General features: G+C 63.5%; 2 protein-coding genes across 4 annotated transcripts; one reads left to right on the top strand and one right to left on the bottom strand.

Annotated features, from left to right (window-relative positions):
* The first annotated feature begins 382 nt into the window (after positions 1–382).
* LOC140907914 (uncharacterized) lies at positions 383–8,312 on the top strand. Of its 2 annotated transcripts, none has more exons than XM_073334965.1 (2): positions 383–1,694; positions 2,287–8,312. In XM_073334965.1, exons 1-2 carry the CDS (start codon positions 1,646–1,648, stop codon positions 3,315–3,317), a joined length of 1,080 nt encoding a protein of 359 aa, XP_073191066.1. In that variant the 5' UTR covers positions 383–1,645; the 3' UTR covers positions 3,318–8,312. The 2 variants fall into 2 exon arrangements, with proteins under 2 accessions (XP_073191066.1, XP_073191065.1); XM_073334964.1 differs by having other exon boundaries at positions 2,284–8,312.
* On the bottom strand, positions 8,237–25,240 carry ABCB8 (ATP binding cassette subfamily B member 8). 2 transcript variants are annotated; one of them, XM_073334962.1, is made up of 16 exons: positions 25,140–25,240; positions 23,845–24,139; positions 23,461–23,616; positions 21,729–21,823; positions 21,279–21,384; positions 20,947–21,108; positions 19,460–19,545; positions 19,067–19,164; positions 18,091–18,196; positions 16,973–17,006; positions 16,321–16,457; positions 15,431–15,525; positions 14,872–15,005; positions 14,612–14,759; positions 14,086–14,336; positions 8,237–13,277 (listed from the first exon to the last, which is right to left on the bottom strand). In XM_073334962.1, the coding sequence occupies exons 1-16, from the start codon at positions 25,184–25,186 to the stop codon at positions 13,197–13,199; spliced, it is 2,031 nt and encodes a 676-aa protein (XP_073191063.1). In that variant the 5' UTR covers positions 25,187–25,240; the 3' UTR covers positions 8,237–13,196. The 2 variants fall into 2 exon arrangements, with proteins under 2 accessions (XP_073191063.1, XP_073191064.1); XM_073334963.1 differs by lacking the exon at positions 20,947–21,108.
* Positions 25,241–25,988: the final 748 nt, after the last annotated feature.

The raw sequence follows: 25,988 nt of genomic DNA, 5'->3' as shown, positions 1-25,988 counted from the left end.
TGCCCGGAGCCCGGTCTGTGCAGGGGAGGGGTCGGCGGTGCCGTGAGCGCCGTCTGCAGGTGCCCGGAGCCCAGTCCGTGCAGGGGAGGGGTCGGCGGTGCCGTGAGCGCCGTCTGCAGGTGCCCGGAGCCCAGTCTGTGCAGGGGAGGGGTTGGCGGTGCCCGGAGCCCGGTCTGTGCAGGGGAGGGGTCGGCGGTGCCCGGAGCCCGGTCTGTGCAGGGGAGGGGTCGGCGGTGCCCGGAGCCCGGTCTGTGCAGGGGAGGGGTCGGCGGTGCCGTGAGCGCCGTCTGCAGGTGCCCGGAGCCCGGTCTGTGCAGGGGAGGGGTCGGCGGTGCCGTGAGCGCCGTCTGCAGGTGCCCGGAGCCCGGTCTGTGCAGGGGAGGGGTCGGCGGTGCCGTGAGCGCCGTCTGCAGGTGCCCGGAGCCCGGTCTGTGCAGGGGAGGGGTCGGCGGCAGACGGCCCTTCGCTCCGACAGGCAGGGCTTGGACGAGAGCTGTCCTGGCTGGGAATAAGGAGCCGCTTTTCCCAAGGGAGGGTCGCCCTCATTGGAACGAATGACCGGAGGGGAGTGTGTGTGTCAGTGAATCCAGGCCAGGCATCTCTCTGACAGCCCTACTCTAACTTAGCCGGCTGGGCTGGGCCGGGCCGGATGCAGGAGTCCCTGGGGGAGAGCCCTGCCCTGGGCTCTGCAAGAGGCTGAGTGGGGTGGGCAGAACGGTCCCCCAGCCTGAAATCTCTGACCCCGGGGAAGCTCCATGCTGGTCTGCAAGCTGTGAACCCATAGCTACTTAGAGGGAGGACACCTGACCTGCCCCCTCACCCCATGGGGCAGGCCAGGGTCTGCAGCATCTTTCTGACCCCTGTGCACTGACTTCATAGGGGCTGGAGCCCTGGCTTCCCCCATTTACCCTCCCTATACCGGCCCAGGGTCCATCTGGGCTCAGACTTGGAGAGTAACTTACTGCACCAGATCGATCGCACAGGCTGAGGATCTCGGATACTTCACACACCCTTGCCCATGAGCACCAAGATTCCCTGGGCTGAGGGGTCCGCGTTAAGGGGAAGGTAAGCGAGGGGTGGGGCAGATTCAGGGTCGTAGAGCTCCTAGCCTGCGAGGTGTGTGCTGAGCTGTTTAATCTTATCGTCAGACTTGTGCCAGCTCTGTGAGTGGGTGCCCCGGCCTGGCTCGGAGCTGGGCCGGGGGAGGGCCAGTGGTTCTGGGCCCGGGGTCAGAACTGCTCTTTGTTTCTGTAAACGCCCTTTGCTGCCCATAATGAGCCGCACTGGAGAAGGCAGCAAGCGAGCAGCGCTCGCAGGTGTCGTGGGAGGAGTGCCCTTGCTGCATGCCTGGGGGGGCCTGGGGAGCAGTGCACCCACCCGGCTCCCCCCCTTCCGCTTGCCTGGCTGGTGCTTCCACCAGAACTGCCAAGCTTGAAACCCAGCTCGTGTGCTGGGCTGGACCGGACCCGCCTGGAGCACACAGGATGGCCTCCCTCCACACCGCACACCTGGCTGGGGAGCTGTGAATTACCTGCCCGTCTCCTGCTCACACCTTCCCACTCCACACCTGCCTGGCAGCGTCTCCAGCGAACGTGCCTGTGACCTCGGTGTCTCTGCAGATCCCACCCCAGAGGGCGCCTCTGAGATGGAGCCAAGTCTTGGGGGCAGAGGAATCCCAGATGCTCCTCGCGCAGGTGAGTGATGCTGGCTCAGCACAGGGGGGGCACCGCCCTGGTAGCGAAATGCCAGCAGACGGGCATCCTGCACTAGTGCGCCAGGCCCAGCAGCATGGCTGGAGCTTGCCAGGGGAGACCTCCCTGACATTCCCAGCTGGCCTGTGGGTTGCTGCGCTGCCCCCGGGCCCACCCTTCCTGGGGAGCAGGCGTCTTGGCAGTACGCAAGCTGCGCTGTTCGTGGAGCTCCTGGGGCAGCCCTCAGTGCCGCAAACCCTGGGTTAGTCCTGGCCCCACGGGGGAGCTGGATATGTCCCAGGGTCTCCACTCCCAGGACAAACCCCTGCCTGATGGCACCACCCAGAATGACTCCAACACCTCCTGCTCGCAGCTGGTGTCAGAGCACTTGGGAGAGGCCCACAGGGCTGGGCGCGGGGAGCCAAGGGGGAGAGGGGCTTGTTCGCCGCAGGGCTCCCTGCCCGGTGCCTGCAGCAGGTGAGTTGGAGCTGGGGATCCCCCACAGGGAGTGCTGGGGTGTGGGGGCTCTGGCCCGACATGGGGAGTTTGCATCCCAGCCGCTCTGGGCTCCTTCCTGATTCTGTTTCCGCAGCAGGCGCTGGGGGCTGGAGCATCAGAGAGGAGCGGAGCGGCACGCCAGGATCCCGGGAAGTGAAAGCAGAGAGCGTGGCCGAGAGCCTGGGCTGTGGGGAGCTCCTGGCCCCGGGGAGCGGCTGTGTCGGGGGCGTGCTGCTGATCTGCACTGAGTGCGGGGAGAGCTTCGGGCATCACGAGGCCCTGATCGCCCACCAGCGAGGCCACGCCGGGCAGGGGGCAGGGCCCTTCACCTGCCCCCAGTGCCAGAAGGGCTTCGAGCACAGAGCCAGCCTGGTGGCCCACCGGCGCGTGCACACGGGCGAGCGCCCCTGTGCCCAGTGCGGGAGGGGCTTCCGCTACAAGACTTGCCTGGCGGTGCACCAGCGCGCCCACTCCGGCCAGCGCCCCCACCGGTGCCCGCAGTGCAGCGCGGCCTTCCTGCAGCGCGGGGACCTGCATGCCCACCTGGGCACGCACCCGGGGGAGCGCCCCTTCGCCCGCCCCGCGGGCGGCCTCCGCTTCCCGTCCCGCCGGGCCCTCGCCTGCCACCCGGGCCTGGGCCCCCACCGGTGCCCCCAGTGCGGACACAGCTTCCGCCACAAGCGCAACTTGGTGCGGCACCAGCGTGGCCATGCCGGCGCCCAGCCCTACCGCTGCCCCCAGTGCGGGGACGGCTTCTGCTACAAGCAGAGCCTGGTGGCCCACCAGCGGGAGCACGCCGCCCCCCGGCCCTACCCCTGCCCCCAGTGCGGCACCAGCTTCCAGCACCAGGCCAACCTGGCCATCCACCAGCAGAGCCACGCCCCCCCGGCCACCTACTCCTGCCCCCAGTGCCAGCAGAGCTTCAAGTACAAGGGTTACCTGCGCATGCACCAGCAGAAACACTCGGCGGCCGAGGGGCGGGAGCGCCAGGCCCTGCACGGCGGGGGGAGGCTCTTCACCTGCGCTCAGTGTGGGAGGGGCTTCAAGAACAACGGCTTCCTCATCATCCACCAGCGAGCCCACGCGGCCGGGGCCGGGAGTGCCAGCCCCACCCCTTGGGGCACCTAGCCCCTCTGCCAGGCCTTGTGCCATCAGCGTTGCCCAGGAGCCGCAGCAAGGAGCTCTGAGCATGGCCAGGAGGGGCCCAGCCTGCCGACGGGGGGTGCTGTCCATGGGCCCGGTGCTACAGGGAGGGGAGGGCTGGGCTGCTCGAACCCAGGGGGTCCAACTTAGGCTACTGGGCGTTGTCTGAAAGCACCAGCTCCGGGAGTCCTGGGGGAACGGCAGCTTTGGATTCAAAGCGTGGCTGTGGTGCCGGCAGGCGAAGGGCTAGTGGGGTGTCTGAGGACATGGAGTATGTGGGGCCGGGGCTGGGCCTTTCTGCTGCTGGCTGCCTGCCCTGTTGCCAGGTGGGTTTACCAGCCATGCCTGGTGCCCCTAGTTCTCTCTCTGGGCCCCTCTGCCCCATTTGCCCTTCAGGGTAGAAGCTGCTGAGCCTGGACTGCGAAGTCCCTAGATGTGGCCCCTCAGGGCATGATGGGCCCTGGGCGGGGGCAGTTTTCTGGCTGGTGCACCCAGCTGTGAGGGGCTTTGCCTTGGCATGGCCCCCGTGAGCCTGCTGCTGGGAGCCGGCAGATAAAAAGGGGGCCCAAGTGTGTTGCGGGAGCTGGAGGAAACGCCTGCCCTGAGACACTCGCCAGGCTCGGTCTGCTCCAGAGCTGCCTGGATCGCGGCGCAGCCGGGCGTCCCAGAGAGGCAGAGCCAGCCGCTGGCACAGCACTGACATGGGACCCCTTCAGACTGAAATAAGGCGGATGTTAACATTGCCCATCCCCCCGCAAGCCACTCCTGGGGTGTTACTCCCTCACCCCCACCACACCAAGCTGCCCAGATGTGGGGGGTCTCTGCACTGGGTCGGAGCCTGCCCCCATGGCCGGGGGGTGGGCAGGCCCTGGGTAAAGCAGGGGCTGAAGGCCCTGGCCCTAGAGGTGTGGGGCTCCTGCCGGAGGGGGCTGTTAGTGGCTGCTGGAGCCCTGTGGCCAGGTCCACGCGTCCCACTGGGCTCTGCTCCAGCATGGGGCTGGCTGCATGGATCGTGGTCGTGGCCTTGGTGGGAGGCAGGTCCAGCCCCCCTGTGGCTAATCACCACCTCCCTGCTGAGGCTGGTGGCAGAGGCCAGTGTTTACCTGGGCCCCAGTGTGCTCCAGAGGCTGGGGCCAGACCCCAGCTCAGCTCCACTCGACACCCAGGCCGAGGGGCTGCAGGGGCCAGAGCTGGTGGGAGATCGGGGCAGGGCCGGTGTGGCTGGAGAAGTGAAGTGCTGCAAGAAGGCCTGGGATCCGGCTGGTGCGTGTTTTGCCAAGCTCCCTGCCCCCAGGGCTGCCCCCCGTCTGCAGAGCCACTGTGGTCCCAAGCGTCCCCTGTTCTGGGGCTGCACGCAGGCTTGGTGCCTGCATCGCCTGCCGGCAGCGCTCGGTGTGCCAGTGTCCTCGTCGGCAGCCGCCTGGCTGCGGCCCCTGCGGAAAGGCTGGTGCTGGGCGAGCGGATGCTCAGGGCGGGGAAAGACACGGTCACTCGGCCAATGCTCTGGGCTGCATCCAGCGGGGTACAGGGGGGGGGGATCGTGTCCCACCCCCACTCATCATACATAGCAGAGGTGTGCAGGGGGCAGGAGCAAACCTCAGGCTGACCAGTTACCCCAGCACAGCCCGTGGGGCTCTGACCCCCCATCTCCCAGTCTGAAGAGTGTTGTGGGCAACGCCCATATTTCTGGGCACCCCAAGAGCTGACCTGCCTTGACCGCTCTCTGTACTGTAGGCAGAGCCAGCAGCCTGGATGTGGGTGTCTGGGTCCCCGTGGCTTAGAGCCTGAGCAGGCGGCAAGTCTCCCGGCTGGGTTCTGTCTCAGCTTCAGCCAGCTGCTGCAGCCGCCTCCGAGCGGGGTCAGCGGAAAGGCGGCCGTTTGCCCTGGCGGGAATGTTCTGCTGGGTGGTTGGGAAGCTCCCCATCTTGGAGCCAGGGGTGCCCCTTTTGCTGGTCCCAGGGAAAGTCAGCAAGTGACAAGCCCAGAGCAGTTGTAGGTCACGTGTGCAGGAGAGGATGGGCAGGGCCCAGAGCCAGCTCCAGGGAGGTGACTTTCCCAGCAGTGCACACAAACTGGCAGGGGCAGACTCCTGTTCTTCAGGGCAGCATTCAGCTGCCTTAGCCATGAAACCATCCTCCCACAATCCCCCATCTCGTTCAGTATGCAACTTCCTGCAGCCATTCCTGCCACCCCAGGCTCCTGCACTGCACAGCCAGGGTTCGTCCCCATGGCCTGTCTGTCCTGTGCACCCAATGAGGCGGGGACCTGAGGGAAGCACAGGGTGTGAGCCTAATGCCGACACCCAAGGGACCAAGGGAGGGGCGGCGGAAAGCTTCACTCTGGCATCTAACTTTGGGGCTGGATTTTCACACCCTCGTGCTCTTCCACTGTACGGTATTTATTAAATAGTGTTAAATCCCCTACAGCTGCCCATCTGCAGCCAGCATATGACTGGGTTGGGTGTGGGGGTGTCACATCTTTCCACAGTGCGTGCTCGGACTGTGGAACTCACTGCCACAAGGCAGGAGGGAGAGCCAGCACCCAGCAGGGCTCAAAAAAGGGCCAGGTGTTTTCTTGGGGCCTGAGAACATGGAGCTCGGAGAGGAAGGGACCTGGAAGAAAGACTCTGCTACGCTGGGGCCGAGCCTGCCTCTCGCAGCAGGGCCAGGGACTGCATTGGGGCTGCCTTCACCCTTGACTAGTGAGGACGGGGAGGGAAAAAGGCTGCAGTGACCAGGCACGGCACAGCAAGGTCAGTGTCTGATGGGCAAGCTCAGCATGACTGTTGTATTCCTTTAGCTGGAATAAAAGCCCTGGGTCACTGTCCGGTGTTAGTGTCAAGGACCTCAGCCTGCGTAGCACAATGGCAAATGCACCATTGAAAATCCTTTTAACTCAGGACACAGAAGCAGGGAAGCCAGTTAAAGCCCTGAAATGTGAAGTCTTGAGATACAGCAATGATCTCTTCGTCCTCTGGACAGACACCCTAAACACCCTCAGAGTTTGCCACCCCACTCCCTCCTGGCTAGTAAACTCTAGAGCGCTCCCAGACAACCATATACAAGAAACCCACAGATCACCACCCCAAACACACCAAGACACCTGGTATCTACAGCCAGGCTCTCCGCTACCACAGAATATGCTCCAAGGAGAAAGTACGGGATATGCGCCTTAACATACCTTGGATTGCATCATGGAACAGGCTCCCCAGGTGCCCTAAGCCTGTAAGATCTGAGGCTTCTGCTATAAAGACAGCAGCCATCAGCCAAGAAGCAGGAAGTCACAACCTCACGTTCCATCTAAATTACATTAAAACAATGTCCTATCGGGCTGTTCAGAAGGCTGCTGTCCGAATAGCACCCATCATCGTCAGACACAGAAACAGAGCTTAAGATGGTTAAAGAAAGCTTAGTTTGATGGCATTCTGTCCGGCAAGACACCACTTATCAACAGTCGTGGTGTGAAATCCCGACTTTATTGTTTTGTCTTTATGGTCCCCACGTCTCTACTGTTTATCTGTCTGGTCTCTGTCTGGTTCTTTGATTGATTCTGGCTGCTGTGTAACTAATTTCCCAGGATTGGTGGAGGCGGTGGGGTCTGATCTGGTGAAGGAGCGTTCCACCGTACGTGAGGCTTGGTTAAGGAATCATTTTGTACCATGACTGGTAACGTACAAATAGGCAGGGTGTAAGTACCATGATAAAACTTGGGGTCCCAGATGAACCTGGAGGAAGAACTCCCCTCCAGGACACAGCCCAGCGCAAGTTAAAGCTGCCAGAAGACCCTGCGGTGCAGCAGCCGGCCCTCCAGACGACTTGAGCTTTGCCTGGCCGGGGGGGAGATCGGCTGCGTGCTTGGGTGTGGCGTGCATTGTGTGCTCAGCGGGGCATTCTGTCTGGTAACCGTTAATAAATACCGGTTAAGGATATTATTGTTTAAGGCTCTTTCACTGGGGAAAGGCCCTGCAGAGCTGTGAGTCCACTGGGAATGGGTATTAGCCCGGAGCCCATGGAGGGGTAAAGTTGGGTCTCTTATTTCCTGAGTACCCAAAAGAGAAGGTAGGGATAAGAAGAGAACCTGGTTCAGTACATGAAAAACCCCAAAAGCCACTCACCCCGCACACTTTAGTTGGGTTCCAGTGTGGGGCAGTAGATGACATATGGGGTATCTTTAAACAATTGCAACCCATAGTGGGGCCCCCATCCTGGAAGAAGTTTTTCCTGAACCCCCTCTTCTGGCCTTCAAGCAACCCCCCAAGCTCATCATCAGAAGCAAGCTCCCCTCAGACCAGGACACAGCGACTCAAAGCGGCGCCAGACCCCTGCCAGAACAACAGATGGAAAACCTGCAGCCATATCTCCACTGTTACAATGCTCAACACCCCCCACGACACACTGTTCAAGGACACGTGCCTATCACACGATGTGGCGTACCTCGTCCAGTGTGCTAAGTGCCCCAATAACTGCTGTGTGGGTGAAACCAGACTATCACTGTGCGCTCGAATGACCTCACACAGGAAAATGATAAAAGAAAACCATCCTATCACCGGTGGGTGAACGGCTCACAATGCAATCGCTCATCAGCCCTTGTCCTCAAAGGAAACCAGCACAACCCTTTCAACAGACAAGCCTGGGAGCGTCAGTTCATTGCTCTGCTAGACCCTAAACCTCATGGGCTAACGAAAGACACTGACTATGGCGTATTACAACAAACCCAGTGTTGTGGAAATCGAGTCACACCATCTGTTTGGTTCAAACAGTCTGAGGGCCCGTTATTGGTGAATACAAGCATGCAGGGAGAAGGAGACAGAGATGGTCACACACAGGTGCCACCCTGGTCTCCCCCTGTCCTGCCCCTAGAATACCAGTCTCAGTTAGTTCTTTACATTTTAGTCAAATGATACATTTCCTTAATGTTTTTATCACTCAAGCATTGTTAATAAAGCCTTATAAGGCGCCAAGGTAAACAGCTTTAGCATTAGCATTGTGTTGACGCACTTTGTTATTATCCAAGATCTGCGGTTTGCTTGTGGCAGTGTTTGGCTAGGGGCTGTTGCAGGTTTGGGGCGGCTGGTACATAACAGGCAGCTAGGCGAAAGGGTGGCCTAGTTTGTTATCTGTGTCAAAATACCATGGCCCAGCATATGCTCGTAGCGTAAGCGAAGTCTTGCAGGATGCAGGCATGTAAGTCTCTTGCGTTACTGCGTTCACATCTAGTGCATAGGTCTTGTCACAAAGTGGGCTAGGGTCAGGTCAACAATACTTTCCTCCACACCAGTAACCCCCCTTTCTGGGGCCTTTGACAGGAGACGTGTTAATGGGCCACCTCTCCTCAAATGGCCTCTTAGGATCTGTATTAACTCCTTCTGCGAAACATCTGGTGCACCTTGGATTTAGTTGTGATGCTCTGGGTATGTCTACACTGCAATGTAAGCCCAGGGCTCAAACGCTGACTCAAGCCTACCCCCTCCCACCCGTCTACACGCAAATCACACTGACCCAGGGTCCCATGGGGATGGAGGGGCTAAACCTGAGTCAAGCCAGGACCCAGGGTCAAGCCCTGTTGCTTTGTAGTTTACTTGTAGACCCCATTGGACTTGTGCTCTGGAACTCTGCCAAAAGGATCCCGCGGGTCCGTGGGTCGACTTTGCTCTGGGCAGTCAGTCGCCCACGTTGCACCACAAACAAAGGGCTAGAATGGCCCCATTTCGGGAGGGCGCTAGGAAGTCTGGGATGTGGTGGTTGGCCTTGGTCCCGGGTAATGCAGTGTGGATGCTGGAGCCCCAGGTTGGCAGCCAGGGTTCAGCAATTCCTAGCCTGGGGTTACACACGGGTGTAGATGTTCGGTCCCTAGGCTAACAAACCCAGGGGCTGCTAGCTCGTGTTCTAGCCCGGGTTGTGCCTGGCAGCGGAGACAGCCCCTATGAGCACTTCCAGCCCTGGAGACGAGCGCTGGGCAAGCTTGTCTCCTCCCCCAGCAGACATTGATCCCAGAAAAGCTCTGACCGTGCCCAGCTTGGCTCCCTCATGCCCTGGGGCCGGCAGGGCTGCAGTTACCCCGAAAACAGCCTGCAGCTGGTAACTGGGGGGGGAGAACAGCAGTGCTGGTTCGTCTCCCCGGGAAGCGCTGCAGCGGCCCAGCTGTGTCGCGGAGTAACTACGGGGAGCGAGGGGTTCGTTCGTCGCCAGGACACACACCTCTCTGGGGTGATGGAAGAATCCCTCCATCGGCCTAGCCAGGCCTACCCCGGCCCTAGGTCGGCTTACCCCCCTCTCAGCGGGCAGGCCCTTTCCCCAAGCTCCGAGCCGAGCCGGTAGGGCGACCTGGCTGGGCAGCGCAGGCCAGGCCTTAGCCACGGGGGCAGGAGCCAGTGTGAGGCCAACCCTGTTCCTCACCAAACACCTGCACACAAGGGGGAAGAGAAAAGCAGCAAAGGTGGAAAATGCAGGTCTGGGTCTGGGCTTGCCTTGACTGGCCCCTCCCTGCTGGGGAAAGCCAGGCCCAGCCTCTGGCAAGCCCCTCCCGGAGCAGCCCTCACGACACCCAGCCCATCCGCTGGTACCAACCCTGAGCCGCTCAAGGCCCTGGATTTCGTGGGTTCTTCTGGTCACAGGCTCACGGCTGGCTGAGCCGGACTCGTCCAGGCAGGCGGCAGCTGGCGAGGGACGGAAGGGGGCAAAGCCACAGGTCCCAAGCTCTCGCTGCTGGCTCCTGAGTTCCTCTCTCCGGCTTGGTCAGGACACGGCTCAGGACCAGGAAAAGGCGGCACAATGTCGGCAGGCTGAGAACCAGGAGAATCAGCCCGCCTTGGCGCTGCCCGCGCCGCCCTCTCGGCCTGCAGCCAGGCTGCTGTCGCCAGCTGCCCCCTGAAGGGCGTGAGGGCGGAACAGCCCAGCCCCCCGGTACTTCATCTTGGTCCCAGCACACGCTTGTGGGTCACGGATTCCTGGCTCCACACGTCCCCTCTACCTGGCCTGGGTTTCACAGGTCCAGCCAAAGGCAGAGGCTGCCCGGCCTGTGACGGAGGAACTCTTTGTTTTGTTCTGGGTGCAGAGACCCAGCTGCTCAGCTGCATCTGACTCTCCCTGTGGGCCCCTGACCCAGCGCAGGATGGGGCTGGCCTTGTAGCAGCAGGGCTGGGTGCGGTGAGGGCCAGGGAAGGGCACTCGCCCATACACATGATGGTGGATGGCCTGGCTTGCTGTGTCCGTGATAGGGGCTCTCCTTGCTGGGCACGCACGGGACTCCCTGCTGCAGGAAGTGGTGCCCGCACTGGGTACAGGTGAAGGGCGCTTGCCCAGGTGCAGCCGCTGCTGTGGAGTCAGGCACATCCTGGCCCTGCCCACCTTCCTGCACTGGGCACAGGCCCCACCTGAGGAGCCCAGCCTGCCCCACTAACCCAGAAAGGTGTCTGGTGGCACCCACAGGTCTGCAGGACATGACCCCTGCTGGCCATTCCCCAGGGCCAGAAGCTGCCCTCCCTGGGGCACACTCTCCCCTCACCCCAGCCTCTCGGCCGCTCTCTCTGCTGTCAGCCCCGGGGATCCCAGCACATGCTCCAGCCCAGAGACAAACTCCCCGGCCGGGTCAGAGCCCCCCAGCACTCCTTCCGCAGCGATGAACCTGCCAGGGACCCCCAGCGCCCATGTCCCTGCCACAGGCCCCAGCCGGGAGCCCTCAAGGGAATGAGCCCCTCTCTCCCCACCAGCCCATGGGGCATCTGCGGGGAAGCTGGTGGGGCCTGTCAGGCTCAGCGTGCACCCCCTGCTGGGCTGTCACCGATTTCCAGGGGGTTGCACAGCCGCAGGGGGCAGCCGGTCAGCCAAGGGGCCCCCAAGCTGCCTCCAGGCTGGGGCTCTGGGGAGAGGGTGCAGGAGAGCATGGCAGCGTTTCCTGCCACTGCTGGGGTGCCCCCATGCTGGAGAGGGTCAGAAGGCTCTGGCCTGGGACTGACCCTGAAGTGGGGGACAGGCCAGGCCAAGGCTCCCCTGGCCCCACGGTGGTTCAGGGAGGGGTTTCCTCCGGGCTGGTGCTCCCTGCTGGGCGTTTGCTAGGACGGAGGGGGAAATTGAGCATCATGCCCTGGCTGGAGGTGTTCCCTCCCCCTTGGGATCTCCAATATACGACCCTTCTCTGCCCCCCGTTCCGCCAAACAGGTGAGATTAGCCCAACGCAAACCAGGGCTGTCTCTTATCTCCAGAGCTGGGACCGGGAGCAGCCACTCGCAGGGAACGGAAATAAAATCTCCAACCATACTGGAGACAGAGTCAAGGGGAAAAACTGAAAGGAAATATAACGAATGGAAAATGAATTGACTGAAGAGCTGGGATAGATGAAAACAGAGCCTGACACTGGCAAACGAGAAACCCTCCCACAGGACCCACAGCAACAAACAATTAACAGGCAGCCAGTTCAAAACAACCAAACGAAGTGATTCATCACCCAACACACAGACAACCTGTGGAACTCACTGCCAGGGGATGTTGAAGACCAAGATTATGACAGGGTTCAAAAAAGAACTAGATCAATTCCTGGCGTGTAGGTCCCTCCGTGGTGATGATCCAGGACGGGCAGGGACACAACCCCACGCTCTGAGTGTCCCCAGACTGTTTGCCAAAAGCTGGGGCTGGAGGACAGAGAACGGCTCACTCCATAGTGCCCTGTCCTGTGCATTCCCTCAAGCCCCTGGCACCGAGCTGTTGGATGGCAGGATCCTGGGCTAACAGGGCCACGGGGCTGCCCCAGTCCGGCCGTTCTGACGACTAACCAGCTGTTGAAGGAATCCAGCTGAAGGGGGCTCAGTGGACAAGTGGGGCCCACTGGGTGAAGAAAGCGGCTTGTGGCCAGAGCGGGCGGAAGAGGTGCAGCCATGGGAACACCCTCTCTCTGGAGCACGTCAAGCCGAAGGGAAGGGGGGGAGCAGGGCGTACGGCCGGTGACCATGAGGCGGGCCCAGCTGCCAGGGGAGCTCTCAGGGGTTGGCAGGACAGGCTGGGAATGGGCCCTGTTACCGAGCCGGGGACAATTTGGCGGTCCCTGGATGAAGCTCAAACGGTCCCTTTGCCCTGGTTTGCCTCGGCGGCTCCTCAGCCCAGCCCAGGAGCCCGAGCGGGCATGCAGGGTCCTGTCCAAAACCGGCCTGAGCCGTGCCCAGCCCCTCGCAGGCCAAGAGAGGGGGAGGGTCATTACCAGCGGGGGGGTGGCTCCTGCCGGGACGCAGGTCTGGGTGGGCCAGGGAGCTCCGTACCCCACGGGACGAGACCCCAGAGCAGATGGGCCTGGAGTCTTCGCTGAGCCCATCAAGGCGGATCCCCAGAGACATGAGGCCTGAGGACTTGGCCCAGGCCCCCAGCCTGTTACTCCACTTGCCTGGGCCCCTGCACAGCCCGAGCTGGGCTGGGGGTGAGTCCCCGGGGCGGGGTGGGGGGGTGGTTCTGAGTCACATCCCCATCCCCATGGCAACCCCCAGAGCCCTGGCATGTTGGGGGCACGGCCAGAGCCCGCTCCAGGCGGGGGGAGGGGGCAGGAGATGAGATCAGGGGCTGATCGCTAGGGTAATGAAGCGGGTCTGGCTGGTCCCAGCTCCCCATGCCACCCCCCGCACCCCCCAACCCCGTCTCAGACAACAGCTGCACTTGGCTTTTATTGGCGACGGGGCACAGCATGAACCTGGGCACCCAGCACCTTGCTGCGGGCCATGGCCCAAGCCCTGCCCGGGGCAGAGCCGGGGAGGGGAGCCAGAGCCAGGGAGCCCCGCCTGGGGAGAGAGGAGGGGCCCGTGGCTGGGCAGGCCCCAGTGGCTGGGCAGCCCCAGCGCCAGAGGTCGGTGCACAGATCCAGGGTCTCTGCTGGGCTCGTCCCCGCTCAGGGCTGCTCCATGGCCTGTCTGCGGATGAGCTCAGCATACAGCCCGCTCCGGCGTAGGAGCTCCGCGTGAGTCCCCACCTGGCGGGAGACCGGGGGGGGTCACAGAGCAGGCCACGCCCAACCTTGGCCCTGCGCCCCGTGCCCCCCAGAATGCCCCTGTGCCCCTCCCACCAGGGGACCGCCCACCCAGAACACCCATCTCGTCCCTGTGCCCTCGTACCTCCCCATGGCCCCCGCCCCCCAGAACACCAGTCTCATCCCCGTGCCCTCGTACCTCCCCATGGCCCCCCCACCCGGGGACCACCCACCCAGAACACCCCATGCCTCCAGAACACCCATCTCGTCCCCATGCCTTCATACCTCCCCATGGCCCCCGCCCCCCAGAACACCAGTCTCATCCCCGTGCCCTCGTACCTCCCCATGGCCCCCGCCCCCCAGAACACCAGTCTCATCCCCGTGCCCTCGTACCTCCCCATGGCCCCCCCACCCGGGGACCACCCACCCAGAACACCCCATGCCCCCAGAACACCAGTCTCATCCCCATGCCTTCATACCTCCCCATGGCCCCCCCGCCCAGGGACCGCCCACCCAGAACACCCCATGCCCCCAGAACACCCATCTCATCCCCATGCCCTCGTACCTCCCCATGGCCCCTCCACCCGGGGACCACCCACCCAGAACACCCCATGCCCCCAGAACACCCATCTCATCCCCATGCCCTCGTACCTCCCCATGGCCCCCGCCCCCCAGAACACCAGTCTCATCCCCGCGCCCTCGTACCTCCCCATGGCCCCCACCCCCCAGAACACCCCATGCCCCCAGAACTGGCCCCCTGCCAACCCCACCTGCAGGACTCTGCCCCCCGCCCAGCCTCGTCCCCCCTCACCTCAGCCACGCAGCCCCGGGCCAGCACCACGATGAGGTCGGCGCCCTGGACGGTGCTGAGCCGGTGGGCGATGACCAGCACGGTGCGGCCAGCCATGGCCCGCTCCAGAGCCCCCTGGACCACCTGCTCCGACTCCGCGTCCAGGGCACTCGTGGCCTCGTCCAGGATCAGCACTGCCGGGTTCTTAAGGAGGGCCCGGGCGATGGCCACACGCTGCTTCTGGCCCCCCGACAGCATCACGCCGCGCTCGCCTGGGGGGACAGGGGCTCTGTGGGGCTGTTCTGCCCGTCCCATCCGGCCTGAGAGAGCCCGAGGCAGGGGCCCTCCCCCCAGGGCTGCCCCAGCTCCACTGACCCCGCGTCACGGAGACCCCACGTCACGGAGACCCCGCCGCAGCCGTACGTCCACTCGGAGCGGGTCTGGCAGCTCCAGCCAGCAGCTGCTCCCCCTCAAGCAGCCACCCCCCACGGAGGGCGCCCACTTGGGTGAGTGGGGGCACAGGAAGAAGCCAGGGCCCTGCGCTCACCCACGATGGTGCCATAGCCCTGGGGGAAGCTGTGGATGAAGCTGTCGGCGTTGGCCAGCTGGGCCGCGGCGTAGACCTCGGCGTCGGACGCGCTGGGCTTCCCAAAGCGAATGTTCTCCAGGATGGTCGTTCCAAAGAGCGCAGGCTCCTGGGATGGGGGAGCCACCGTCTCAGTGCCGGGAGCAGCCTGACCCCCGCCTGGTGCTCCACTCCCCTCACCGCCCCAGTCCCTGCTCCCTGCACTCTCCCGCCCCGCTCACCTGGCTGATGAAGCCAATGACCTGCCCCCGTAGCCACGAGGGGTCCAGGGTGCAGAGCTCCCGTCCGTCCAGCGTGATGGCCCCCCCTGTGGGCTCATAGAAACGCTCCAGAAGGGCCGCCACCGTCGACTTCCCTGCAGGGCAAGGGGATGAGGCTGGCAGCCGCATGGCCCACGACACAGCCTGGGCACAGAGCGCCCCACGGCCTGCCCACAGCCCAGGGAGGGGCAGGGTCCATTTCAGAGCCTTTAGGGGACTGAACTCTGAGCCGAGGTGGGGCCGAGTAGGCTGGGAGCCAGGACGCCTGGGTTCTATCCCAGCTCTGGGAGGGCAGGGGGGCGGGGAGCCAGGACGCCTGGGTTCTATCCCGGCTCTGGGAGGGCAGGGGGGCTGGGAGCCAGGACCATTCCCTGTGAGACCTTGGCCACCCCGCCCCTCTCTGGACTGGCTGCCCTGCGAGACCCCACCTGTGATGGACTTGGGGGGGGGAGGGGGCTTTGGCACTCATGGCCCGGGGGCAGCCGAGGGGTGGGAGGAACCTGGAGACTTCCTGTGGTACCTCCTCCCGACTCGCCCACGATGGCCACTGTCTTGCGAGGGGGCAGGGTGAGGCTGAAGTTCCGTAGCACTGGGCAGCTGGGGCGCGTGGGGTAACTGCGACAGCAAGAAGAGAGGGGTCAGGCTGGGCAGGGCAGACAAGGCGGCCAAGCGCTGGGCAAGTGCGGAGAAGCTGTGCAACTGGGAGCGAGGGGCACCGGCAGGGCTGGGGGGGCAGGGCTGGGGTGGCAGGGGCTGCGGGTCGGGAGTGAGGGGCACCGGCAGGGCTGGGGGGAGCAGGGGCTGTGGGTCAGGAGTGAGGGGGCACCAGCAGGGCTGGGGGGGCAGGGCTGGGCTAGCAGGGGCTGTGGGTCGGGAGCGAGGGGGCACCAGCAGGGCTGGGCTAGCAGGGGGCTGTGGGTCGGGAACGGGAGGGCACTGGCAGGGCTGGGCTAACAGTGGGCTGTGGGTCGGGAGTGAGGGGTACCAGCAGGGCTAGCAGGGGCTGTGGGTTGGGAGTGAGGGGCACCGGCAGAGATGGGGGGGGAGCAGGGCTGGGCTAGCAGGGGGCTGTGGGTCGGGAATGAGGGGCACCGGCAAGGCTGGGCTAGCAGGGGGCTGTGGGTCGGGAACGAGGGGCACCAGCAAGGCTGGGCTAGCAGGGGCTGTGGGTCGAGAGTGAGGGGCACCGGCAGGGCTAGCAGGGGCTGTGGGTCGGGAACGAGGGGGCACCGGCAGGCCTGGGCTAGCAGGGGGCTGTGGGTTGGGAACGAGGGGGCACCGGCTGGGCTAGCAGGGGCTGTGGGTCGGGAACGAGGGGCACCGGCAGGACTGAGGGAAGGGTGGTACAGAGGGTGAGGAGAATGACAGGTTCCCAGTGGTGCAGAACAGAGCCCCCCCAGCTGCCCTCACCTGAAGCAGACGTCCCGGAAGCAGATGTGGCCGAGCAGGGAGTGGCTGGGGATCTGGTCCCCCCCCGACAGGGACACGGTCGGCTCCAGGGTCATGAACTCAAAGACACGGGCTCCAGCGCTGAGGCCTCGCACGACCTGCGGGGACAGCGATGGGGTGGGACTGCCCGATGCCCTGGTCACCATGTCACTGGGGCAGCCCCAAGCACAGCCCCGTCTGCGTCACCCCTCCACGGCCACATGGCACCGAGTGCTGGAAGGGCCCTGGCCAGTGGGGGCCCAGCCCTTCCCCCTTGCCCAGCTGACAGTCTGGGGCCAGCACAGGGGCACAGCAGGAACCTCCGTCACCACCATTGTGCCTCAGGGGTCCCTGCCTCAGTTTACAAGGTGCAGCAGCTGGGCCAGAGCAGGGCATACGGATAAAGAACGACCAGGCAGGATCTGGCCAGTCGCACCTTCAACCAACCAGACAGGCCGGCACTTGTCCCAGTGCCCTCCGCCCAGAAGCCGCCCCGGGCCAGAATCCCAGAAGCAGCAGGCAAGCCCTGCGAACCGGCTGCTGGTACGGTCACCCCGGCCCTGTGTCAGGCTGCTAGCCCCACAAGAGCAGGGAGGTGTCAAAGGGGGACCGAGCCAGCCCCTGCCCCACCTACCTGTCCAAACAGGACGGAGATGTTGGCCATGGACCTGCCGAGGCAAGGGGAGAGGCTCTGCTCAGCACTGGGCATGGGGACATAGAATCATGGGACTGGACGGGACCTCAAGAGGTCGCCTAGTCCAGTCCCCTGCACTCACGACAGGACTACGCATTATCCAGACCATCCCTGACAGGTGATTGTCCAACCTGCTCTTAAAAATCCCCAACGATGGAGATTCCACAACCTCCCTGGGCAATTTATTCCAGTGCCGAACCACCCTGACAGGTCGGAGGTTTTTCCTAATGTCCAACCTAAACCGCCCTGGCTGCAATTTAAGCCCATTACGTCTTGTCCTGTCCTCAGAGGTTAAGAACAACAATTTTTCTCCCCCTTTGTAACCACCTTTTATGTACTTGAAAACTGTTCTCATGTCCCCTCCCAGTCTTCTCTGCTCCAGACCAAACAGACCCAGTGTTCTCAATCTTCCCGCACAGGTCATGTTTCCTAGACCTTTCATCTGTTTTGTGACTCTTTGGACTTTCCACATCTTTCCTGAAATGTGGGGCCAGGAACTGGACACAATACTCCAGTTGAGGCCTAATCAGCGCGGAGCAGAGCGGAAGAATTACTTCTCATGTCTTGCTTACAACACTCCTGCTCATACAGCCCAGAAGGATGTTTGTTACACCGTTGACTCATATTTAGCTTGTGATCCACTATGACCCCAGATCCCTTTCCACAGGACTCCTTCCTAGGCCGTCATTCCCCATTGTGTATGTGTGCAACTGATTGTTCCTTCCTAAGTGGAGGGCTTTGCATTTGTCCTTATTGAATTTCATCCCATTTACTTCAGACCATTTCTCCAGTTTGTCCAGATCCTTTTGAATTTTAACCCTGTCCTGCAAAGCACTTGCACCCCCTCCCAGCTTGGTATCATCCGCACACTTGATAAGTGTACTCTCTATGCCGTTATCTAAATCAGTGATGAAGATATTGAATGGAAACGTATCCAGAACCGATCCCTGCAGGACCCCACTCGTTATGCCCTTCCAGCATGACTGTGAACCACTGATAACGACTCTCCTGGTGAGCCCCACCCCGGGGTGAAATGCACACGGCTGTTGTTCTCTGACCTTTGCACTGTCTGCGAAGCCACCATGAAGGACATGAGGTCTCCAGGCGAGAGCTCCTCCCCAGCCATGAGGGAGCCCCCCACAAAGATGGTGCCCAGCACGATACCTGCAGGGGCAGAGCGCGGCACGGTGACATGAGGGCTTCCAGCCCCGCCACAGGGAGTGGGACACAGGAGAGACGAGGAGCCCGCAGCCCCCCTCAGACGCACTGGCTGGCACGGTGCCCTCACACCGAGAGGTGCCGAAGTATTTCCCTAACACCCCGGAATGGCAGCCGCCTCTGGGGTGGAATGCAGCAGCTGACGCTTGGCCGGGTGCACGGGGCGGGCTGAGCGGCTGGCACTGCGTGGTGCGGGCACACCCGGGGGAATTCTCCGCATCCCAGTGAGTCTGTTCCTATGGCCTTGGCATCGTTGCTCAGGGGAGTCAGGGTGAGGTGGAGACAGATCCATTAGGGCTGCCTAGGCTGGCCAGAGGCCCCCGCAGAGACTTTCTGGCTGCAGATTAACCTGGAGTCAACGGCTCCCCCAGCTCCCTGCAGGGAGCAGAGCCGAGCCCCTAGCCAGAGTAGTGCTGGGGGTGGGGGTGGGGGTGGGAGTCGGGTCACAGCCATGGGGCTCATGGGGGACGGGAGAGGGGTCACAGGGACCCTACAGTAGCATAGCTGAGGGGAGCCCTGGGGGTAGCCAGTCCAGACTGTGTCTCTGGGCTACTGAGGGCTTGTTCCAGGTGACTGACAAACCTGCTCTGGGGGGAAAAGGCTCCTGGTGCCAGGGCCAATCCTGGCTGGGCGCGATGAGGGTCCCCTAGAGCCCGGCTCAGAGGGACTCGCTGGCAGAGCTCGTGGGGGGAAGGTAGAGGGCTAGAGCCCAGAGGCTCCGTCGGAGGTGGGGGGCTGTGTGACCCACCCTTGTGAACAGACGGGACCTAGCGGGGGCTGGTTACAGCATGGCCCAGCCATGCGCCGCCCACTCACCATTCAGCACCATGTTGGACAGCCCCTGGAAGACAGCGATGCCCCTGCCCAACTTCTCATTCAGCCGGCTCGACTGATCCACCTCGTGGCAGTACAGGCTGCAAGGCAAGGAGGGGGTTGGCGACCCACACCGGGGCGGGGCTGGCAGCTGCAGGGCTTTCCTCACAGCACCTCCCCTGCACAGTGCCCCCCAGTGCCTACAGGACCTGGCCAGGGTGTGGGGGTGGCACCTCTCCTGCACAGCGCCCCCAATGCCAGGCTGGGGGGCAGGACACGGGCCCAGATGGCAAGGGACAAGGTCCTGGCTTTGGGGTCTGGGCAGCAGGGAGCATGTGCATGCGGGGCTGGTGTGAGTGGGGCAGGGTGGGGACAAAGCCACTGCCTGGTACTTACGCCACCTCTGTGTCCTCCATGGCAAAGGCCCGCACAGTCCGCACGTTTCCCAGCGCCTCATCTGCCACCCCCGTGGCCTTGGCCACCTGCAGAGAGACGGTCACAGGCCACCTTGCTCCGCGGGCGCTGCCTGCCCAATGGGGCAGGAGAAGCCATGGCTGGGGCACCTGCCACCTCAACACTCCCTCCGTACCGGGGGCCCACAAACGCACAGCCACCGTTTGTGCCTGGCAGGAGTGCGGGGGTGTTGCCGGCTCCTGGGCCTGGCGGGGTGGGGCCGGGGGGAGACGTTGCATTCCATAATGTTTTATGGAAATATGCTTATGAGTGGGAATATAATATAACTGGAATATGCTTCATGCAAAAGGTCTCTTGTAAGGCATCACTGCAAAGGTTATTACCTACTGAGTGTGGTCATCCTGTTTGTATGTATGCAGGGGGCTGGACTAGGTGACCTCCTGAGGTCTCTTCCAACCCTGCTAGTCTCTGGTTCTAGTATCTGAAGCTAGGCATATCAAGTATAACTCTGAGGTCCTACTGTAATCATGCAAAGTCTGGGCCCCTGCAGGTTTAGAATCTTGATGGCTCCCACTGACTAGGACAATTGATTGTAGATAGTTTATTTACCTGCAAGCCTTCCTGTGTACGGGTGGGCCAGCCCCTGGGTAATGAAGAATGATACTGGAATCCATCTTAAATCTGGTACTTTTCCATTTAGAAGTAGGGGTGGGGACCCAGAGAGACAAAAGATTCCCGCCATGTGACAAAGGTATAAAAGGGGGTGGAACAGCACAAGGAGGGTCCCAGTCATGTGAAAACCCCTGCTTCCCACCGGAGATGCCTGCTGGAACTAACAAGGACTGTACCGGGGAAAGAACTGGGCCCAGACTAGGAAGGAGTCGAGTCTGTGAAAGAAGCTTATTGGAACATCTCTAAGGGTGAGATTTACCTGTAATCAGTTTCTTAATGTATTAGGCTTAGACTTGCATGTGTTGGTTTATTTTGATTGGTAAATTACTTTGTTTTGTCTGTTATTACTTGAAACCACTTAAATCCTACTTTTTATACTTAATAAAATCACTTTTGTTTACTGGTAAACCCAGAGTAAGTGATTAATACTGGGAGGAGCAAACAGCTGTGCATCTCTCTATCTGTGTTATAGAGGGCAGACAGTTTATGAATTTACCCTGTATAAGCTTTATGCAGAGTAAAACAGATTCATTTGGGGTTTGGATCCCATTGGGAGCTGGGTGTCTGGGTGCTGGAGACAGGGAACCTGCTGAGTGGTTTTCAGTTAAAGCCTGCAGCTTTGGGGGTGTGGCCCTGATCTGAGTCTGTGTTTGCAGCAGGCTGGCGTGTCTGGCTCAACAAGGCAGGGTTCTGGAGTCCCAGGCTGGCAGGGAAAACGCGCTCAGAGGTAATCTCAGCACATCAGGTGACAGTCCCAAGGGGATCCCTGTGACCCAACCCGTCACAGGGGGTGTTACCTGCTCTTGGGCCTGGCGGGAGAGGCTGCGCAGGACAGAGCCGATCAGGGCACCGGCGCCCACCAAGCTGGGCATCACCACCAGGAGCAGCCCGGTCAGCTTGGGCGAGAGCAGGTAGAGGGAGGCGAAGCAGCCCACGGTTTGCGTGACACTGCGCAGGCCCTGGAGGCAGAGACCCAGTCAGTGGGATCCCGCGGGGCCCCCAGGCCTTCCCCAGCAGTGCCAGGAGAGGCCAAGGGCGGGGCACTCAGCACCCGGGGTGGAGGCTGCTGGCTGGGAGAGGATGGGGCTGCCCGGGGTGGGACATCCGGGGCTGCTCCCATTGGCCTCACCTGGGAGATGACGAGTTTGAAGGAGGATTTGAACTCCTGGATGTCGGTTGTGAGCCGATTGACCAGCTGCCCCGTCCGGTTGGCATCAAAGAACGCCATGTCCTGTCTGGGGGACGGGACGGGACGGGACAGGGGCTGGGGGGGAGGGGCCTGCAGGAGCTGCTGTCTCCAACTGCCCCCGCTCCCCCAGCCAACCCCCCTCTGTTCCCTCAACCAACCCCCCTGCAACCCCAGCCCCCCAACCAACCCCCTGCTCCCCAACCAACCCCCGTTCCTCAGCCAGCCCCCCCAACCACCCCCCACCTCCTTCCTCCCAACCAACCCATCATTCCCTTACTCCCCAAACATGCCCCCCACTGCAGCCATTGCCCCCAGCCGCCCCCCCGCCCTTTCCCCTACGGTCATCAATCCACCCTCCTTCCCATGCATCCCCCGAGTGGGTGGATTTACCGCAGCAGGGATGCGAAGAGGGCCTTGCGCATGCTGCCGGCCACCCGCTCCCCGACTCGCGCCAGCATCACGATGTAGCTGAAGGTCAGCAGCCCCTGGGGATGGAGGAATGGCCACAGCAGTCAGCCCGAGGCCCGCCAGCCCAGCGCCCCGCCCAAGAGCACCTATGAGAGCCCCACCACCACAGATCTGGGGTGACTGGCCCCTCCTGGAGTCTCATCCCAACCCCAGGAGGCAGGGGCCAGCAGTGGCTTTCACATCCTGCCACAGAGGTGGTGCCAGGAATTAAAACATCCCTGGATGCAGCACCCTGTGCAGGACTAGTGCAGAGCCCTGCTGCGGGGCCAGGATCCCGCGGGCCCTGCTGCCATAAACAACAGTCCCACACAGGGCTCTACCTGGACATCTTGGTACCCACATAAAACATCCTCTTTGAATCTTCCTCAGTCCCTGGCCTCAGCAACCTCCTGTGGCAGAGAGTTCCACAGTCCAGCCACACCTTGCGGGACAGCATTTCCTCAGATCAGTTTGGAACGTCCCACCATTTAATTTCATGGACTGGCCCCTCGTCCTTGTGTTACGAGTCAGGAAGCCCAGCCAGGCCCGATCTCACTGATCTAGGCCAGGCGTTATTTTATAGACTTCTCACGCAGCCTCTCGTGCGTCTGCTCTCTGTGGTAACAACCCCAGTCGTTCCAGTCTCTCCTTGTAACAGAGCGTTTCCAGGTCCGGGGTCATCTCTGTGGCCCTTGTCTGAACCCCCTCGAGCTCTGCAATAGCCTGCCTGGGACAGAGCGCCCATGCTGCACACAGGATCCAGAGGAGGTGGTGCCATTGGTTTAAAAAAAGGCATTTGAATATTCTCGGTTTTTCACCTCCCCAGTCCTTAAGCATCCCAACATCACCTCAGCTTTTTTGACCACAGCTGTGCATTGAGCAGAGATCTCCACTAAGCTGTCGGCAGGGACGCCCAGATCCCTTTCCTGGGCTGACACCGTTAATGTCAAGCCCTGTCAGGTGGACAAGTAGTTCGTATTTTCCCCTTCAATGCGCATTACTTAGTATTTATCAGCAGTGAACTTCACTGGCTGTCATGCAGCCCTTTCACCCAGCTGGGCTTGGGATCTTTGAGTTCCTCACCGCCCTCTCTGGGCCTGACTCCCCTAAATAACTTCTCAGCTGCAAATGCTGCTACTTCCCTGCTCACCCTCCTTTCCAGACCCCTGATAAATTCATTAAGCGCAGGACCTAGCCTGACGCCTTCAGGCTCCGCTGTTAACCTTGTGTCCTTTAGTCCTGCTCTCGCTTTCTATGCCCAGCCAGCCTTTGATCCACGACAATACTGTCTCTCTCACCCAGGATGACTTCGCTTCTTTAGCCACCTCTTGTGGGGGACCTTGGAAAAGGCCTTTGGAATGTCTAAATTACGTCAGCTCATTCAGTAGATGAGTGAGAAGTGATTTTCCTTGGCAAAAATCATGCTGGTTATAACCCTGATCTTCTGTTGTTAAAGATCATTTCAACCAGCCTGCCAGGTACAGATGTACGGCTGACTGATCTAATTCCCCGGGTCACCCCAGGGCCTTCCCTAGATCTGGGTACAGCATTTGGCCCCCTCGGGTCGCCTGGGACAGGGGCTGCATATCTCTGTTAGCGAGGACCGGGGCGGGGGGTGTTCAGAGCCCAACAGCTCACAGCCCTCCCTGCCCCTGCCAGCCCCCCCCCGGCTCACCTGCAGGCTGTAGAGCAGGAGCAGGCGGAGGGCAGGCCGGCGCACCTCCCGCAGGTAGGTCCCAACACGCTGCTGGGTGCAGCGTGCCACCACGTTCACCAGCTCCCCCAGGAGCATGGGGATCCGGATGTTGAGCAGGGCCACGCCCAAGGCAAACTGCAGAGAGAGATCAGAGCCCAGCATTGACCCCTGGGGCCCACGGGCTGGGCCAGGCCGGTGGGGGTATCACCCCCAGGGCCACGTGGGTCAGACTGAGACATGGGGGGTACGGGCCCGGGAGCCCCCAGACTGGCCAAGGCTGGAGCCTGCTGGTCCGGCAGGGGGCTGGGCTCCTCCTCCAGGCCCCCCCGCGTTCTCTGGGGGGGCGCGCCAGGAGGTTCTTACCACGACGGCTGCCGACAGGGCCAGCAGCTGCGGGCGAAGGAACTTCCAGAACTCGGCCCAGGCGAAGTCGGGCTCTGGCTTGGGGGAAGCAGGGGCCGGGCCGGGGCTCCCAGCCTCCTGGCAACGAGCTCCTCTGCGGGCGAGGCCGGCCCCCAGGCCCAGCAAGGCTGGGCCCGCCAGGAGCGCGGTGGCCCGGCCCAGCGAGAAGGGGCAGCGGGGCAGGGCTGGGGACGGCGCGGCCAGGCGGCCGGGGGCTCGGAGGAAGATGGAGACTCTGGCATGACTGGCCACGTACCTAAAAGGAGAAGGGGGGGGTGAGGCGCCCCGGGCGGTGCCCGCTCCCCCCTGCTCCCCGGGCCCGGCTCCCCCTCTGCCCACGGCTCCAACTCCCCCCCCGCGCCCGGCTCCCCCCTGCTCCCCGCGCCCCCCTCTGCCCACGGCTCCAGCTCCCCCCTCTGCCCATGGCTCCCCCCTGCTCCCCGCTCCCCGGGCCCGGCTCCCCCCTCTGCCCACGGCTCCAGCTCCCCCCCTGCGCCCGGCTCCCCGGGCCTGGCTCCCCCCTCTGCCCACGGCTCCAACTCCCCCCCCCGCCGGGCCCGGCTCCCCCCTGCTCCCCGCTCCCCCCTCTGCCCACGGCTCCCCCCTGCTCCCCGCGCCCAGCTCCCCCCTCTGCCCACGGCTCCCCCCCGCTCCCCGCTCCCCCCTCTGCCCACGGCTCCCCCCTGCTCCCCGCGCCCAGCTCCCCCCTCTGCCCACGGCTCCCCCCCGCTCCCTGCTCCCCCCTCTGCCCACGGCTCCTCCCTGCTCCCCGCGCCCAGCTCCCCCCTCTGCCCACGGCTCCCCCCCGCTCCCCGCTCCCCCCTCTGCCCACGGCTCCCCCCTGCTCCCCGCGCCCAGCTCCCCCCTCTGCCCACGGCTCCCCCCCGCTCCCCGGGCCCGGCTCCCCCCTCTGCCCACGGCTCCCCCCTGCTCCCCGGGCCCGGCTCCCCCCTCTGCCCACGGCTCCAGCTCCCCCCCCGCCGGGCCCGGCTCCCCCCCCGCTCCCCGCTCCCCCCTCTCCCCTCTGCCCACGGCTCCCCCCTGCTCCCCGCTCCCCCCTCTGCCCACGGCTCCAGCTCCCCCCCCGGGCCCGGCTCCCCCCCCCGGGCCCGGCTCCCCCCTGCTCTCCCCCCCGGGCCCGGCGGGGAGCGTGTCACACCGGCGCGCGCCGTGGGGGCTCCAGGGGCACGTGCACGGGGGGGGGCAGCGGGCTCCGGGCTGGGACCGGGAACCCAGGCGTCCGGGTGACGCGCTACCTGGCCCGGCAGCCCCCGCGCCCCGCCCGGAGCAGCAGCAGCAGCATCGCGAAAGCAGCGGCCCGGCCGGCCCACAATGCACCGCGCCACGGGCTGCGGGGGCGGGTCGTCGCCGCCGAGAGCTTCCGGGCCAGAGCCCCGCCCCCTGGCTGACCCCGCCCCCAAGCCAGAGCCCCGCCCCTCCCTGGGCGAGCCCCGCCCCCAAGCCAGAGCCCCGCCCCCAAGCCAGAGCCCCGGCCCCCCGGCCAGAGCCCCGCCCCCCCCGGCCAGAGCCCCGCCCATTCACAGACTGACCCCGCCCCTCCCTGGGCCAGAGCCCCGCCCATTCACAGACTGACCCCGCCCCTCCCTGGGCCAGAGCCCCGCCCATTCACAGACTGATCCCGCCCCTCCCTGGGCCAGAGCCCCGCCCATTCACAGACTGACCCCGCCCCTCCCTGGGCCAGAGCCCCGCCCATTCACAGACTGACCCCGCCCCTCCCTGGGCCAGAGCCCCGCCCATTCACAGACTGACCCCGCCCCTCCCTGGGCCAGAGCCCCGCCCATTCACAGACTGACCCCGCCCCACCCTGGGCCAGAGCCCCGCCCATTCACAGACTGACCCCGCCCCTGGGGCAAAGCCCCACCTCTCCCGGCAATGACCCCGCCCCCAGCCAGAGCCCCGCCCCTCTCGGACTGGAGTCAGACGGGCAGCTCTGGCCGAGGCTCCGTGGCCCCAGCTCTGCCCCCTGCCAGGTGCCCCAGGGCCAGGGCCCGAGGAAAGCAGCTGGCTCCCTGCCCCCTGGAGCAGCGGCAGCCCGGGGTGACCGGCTTCCTTCTGGGCGTTGGTGCAGCCGGCCGTGCTGGCCG

This window comes from Lepidochelys kempii, chromosome 2 (genome assembly GCF_965140265.1).
Source record: "Lepidochelys kempii isolate rLepKem1 chromosome 2, rLepKem1.hap2, whole genome shotgun sequence".
Classification (NCBI taxonomy): domain Eukaryota; kingdom Metazoa; phylum Chordata; order Testudines; family Cheloniidae; genus Lepidochelys; species Lepidochelys kempii.
This window is presented reverse-complemented; position numbering and strand designations above follow the sequence as displayed.

Excerpts from the sequence above, each read along its gene's own strand:
- LOC140907914 (XM_073334964.1), top strand. The coding sequence starts at position 1,646 with ATGGAGCCAAGTCTTGGGGGCAGAGGAATCCCAGATGCTCCTCGCGCA. Across the intron at positions 1,695-2,283 it reads CCCAGATGCTCCTCGCGCAG|CAGGCGCTGGGGGCTGGAGC; the intron begins GTGAGTGATGCT and ends CTGTTTCCGCAG.
- ABCB8 (XM_073334962.1), bottom strand. The coding sequence starts at position 25,186 with ATGCTGCTGCTGCTGCTCCGGGCGGGGCGCGGGGGCTGCCGGGCCAG. Across the intron at positions 15,526-16,320 it reads TTCCGGGACGTCTGCTTCAG|TTACCCCACGCGCCCCAGCT; the intron begins GTGAGGGCAGCT and ends TTGCTGTCGCAG. Across the intron at positions 14,337-14,611 it reads GGGCTATGGCACCATCGTGG|GCGAGCGCGGCGTGATGCTG; the intron begins GTGAGCGCAGGG and ends CTGTCCCCCCAG.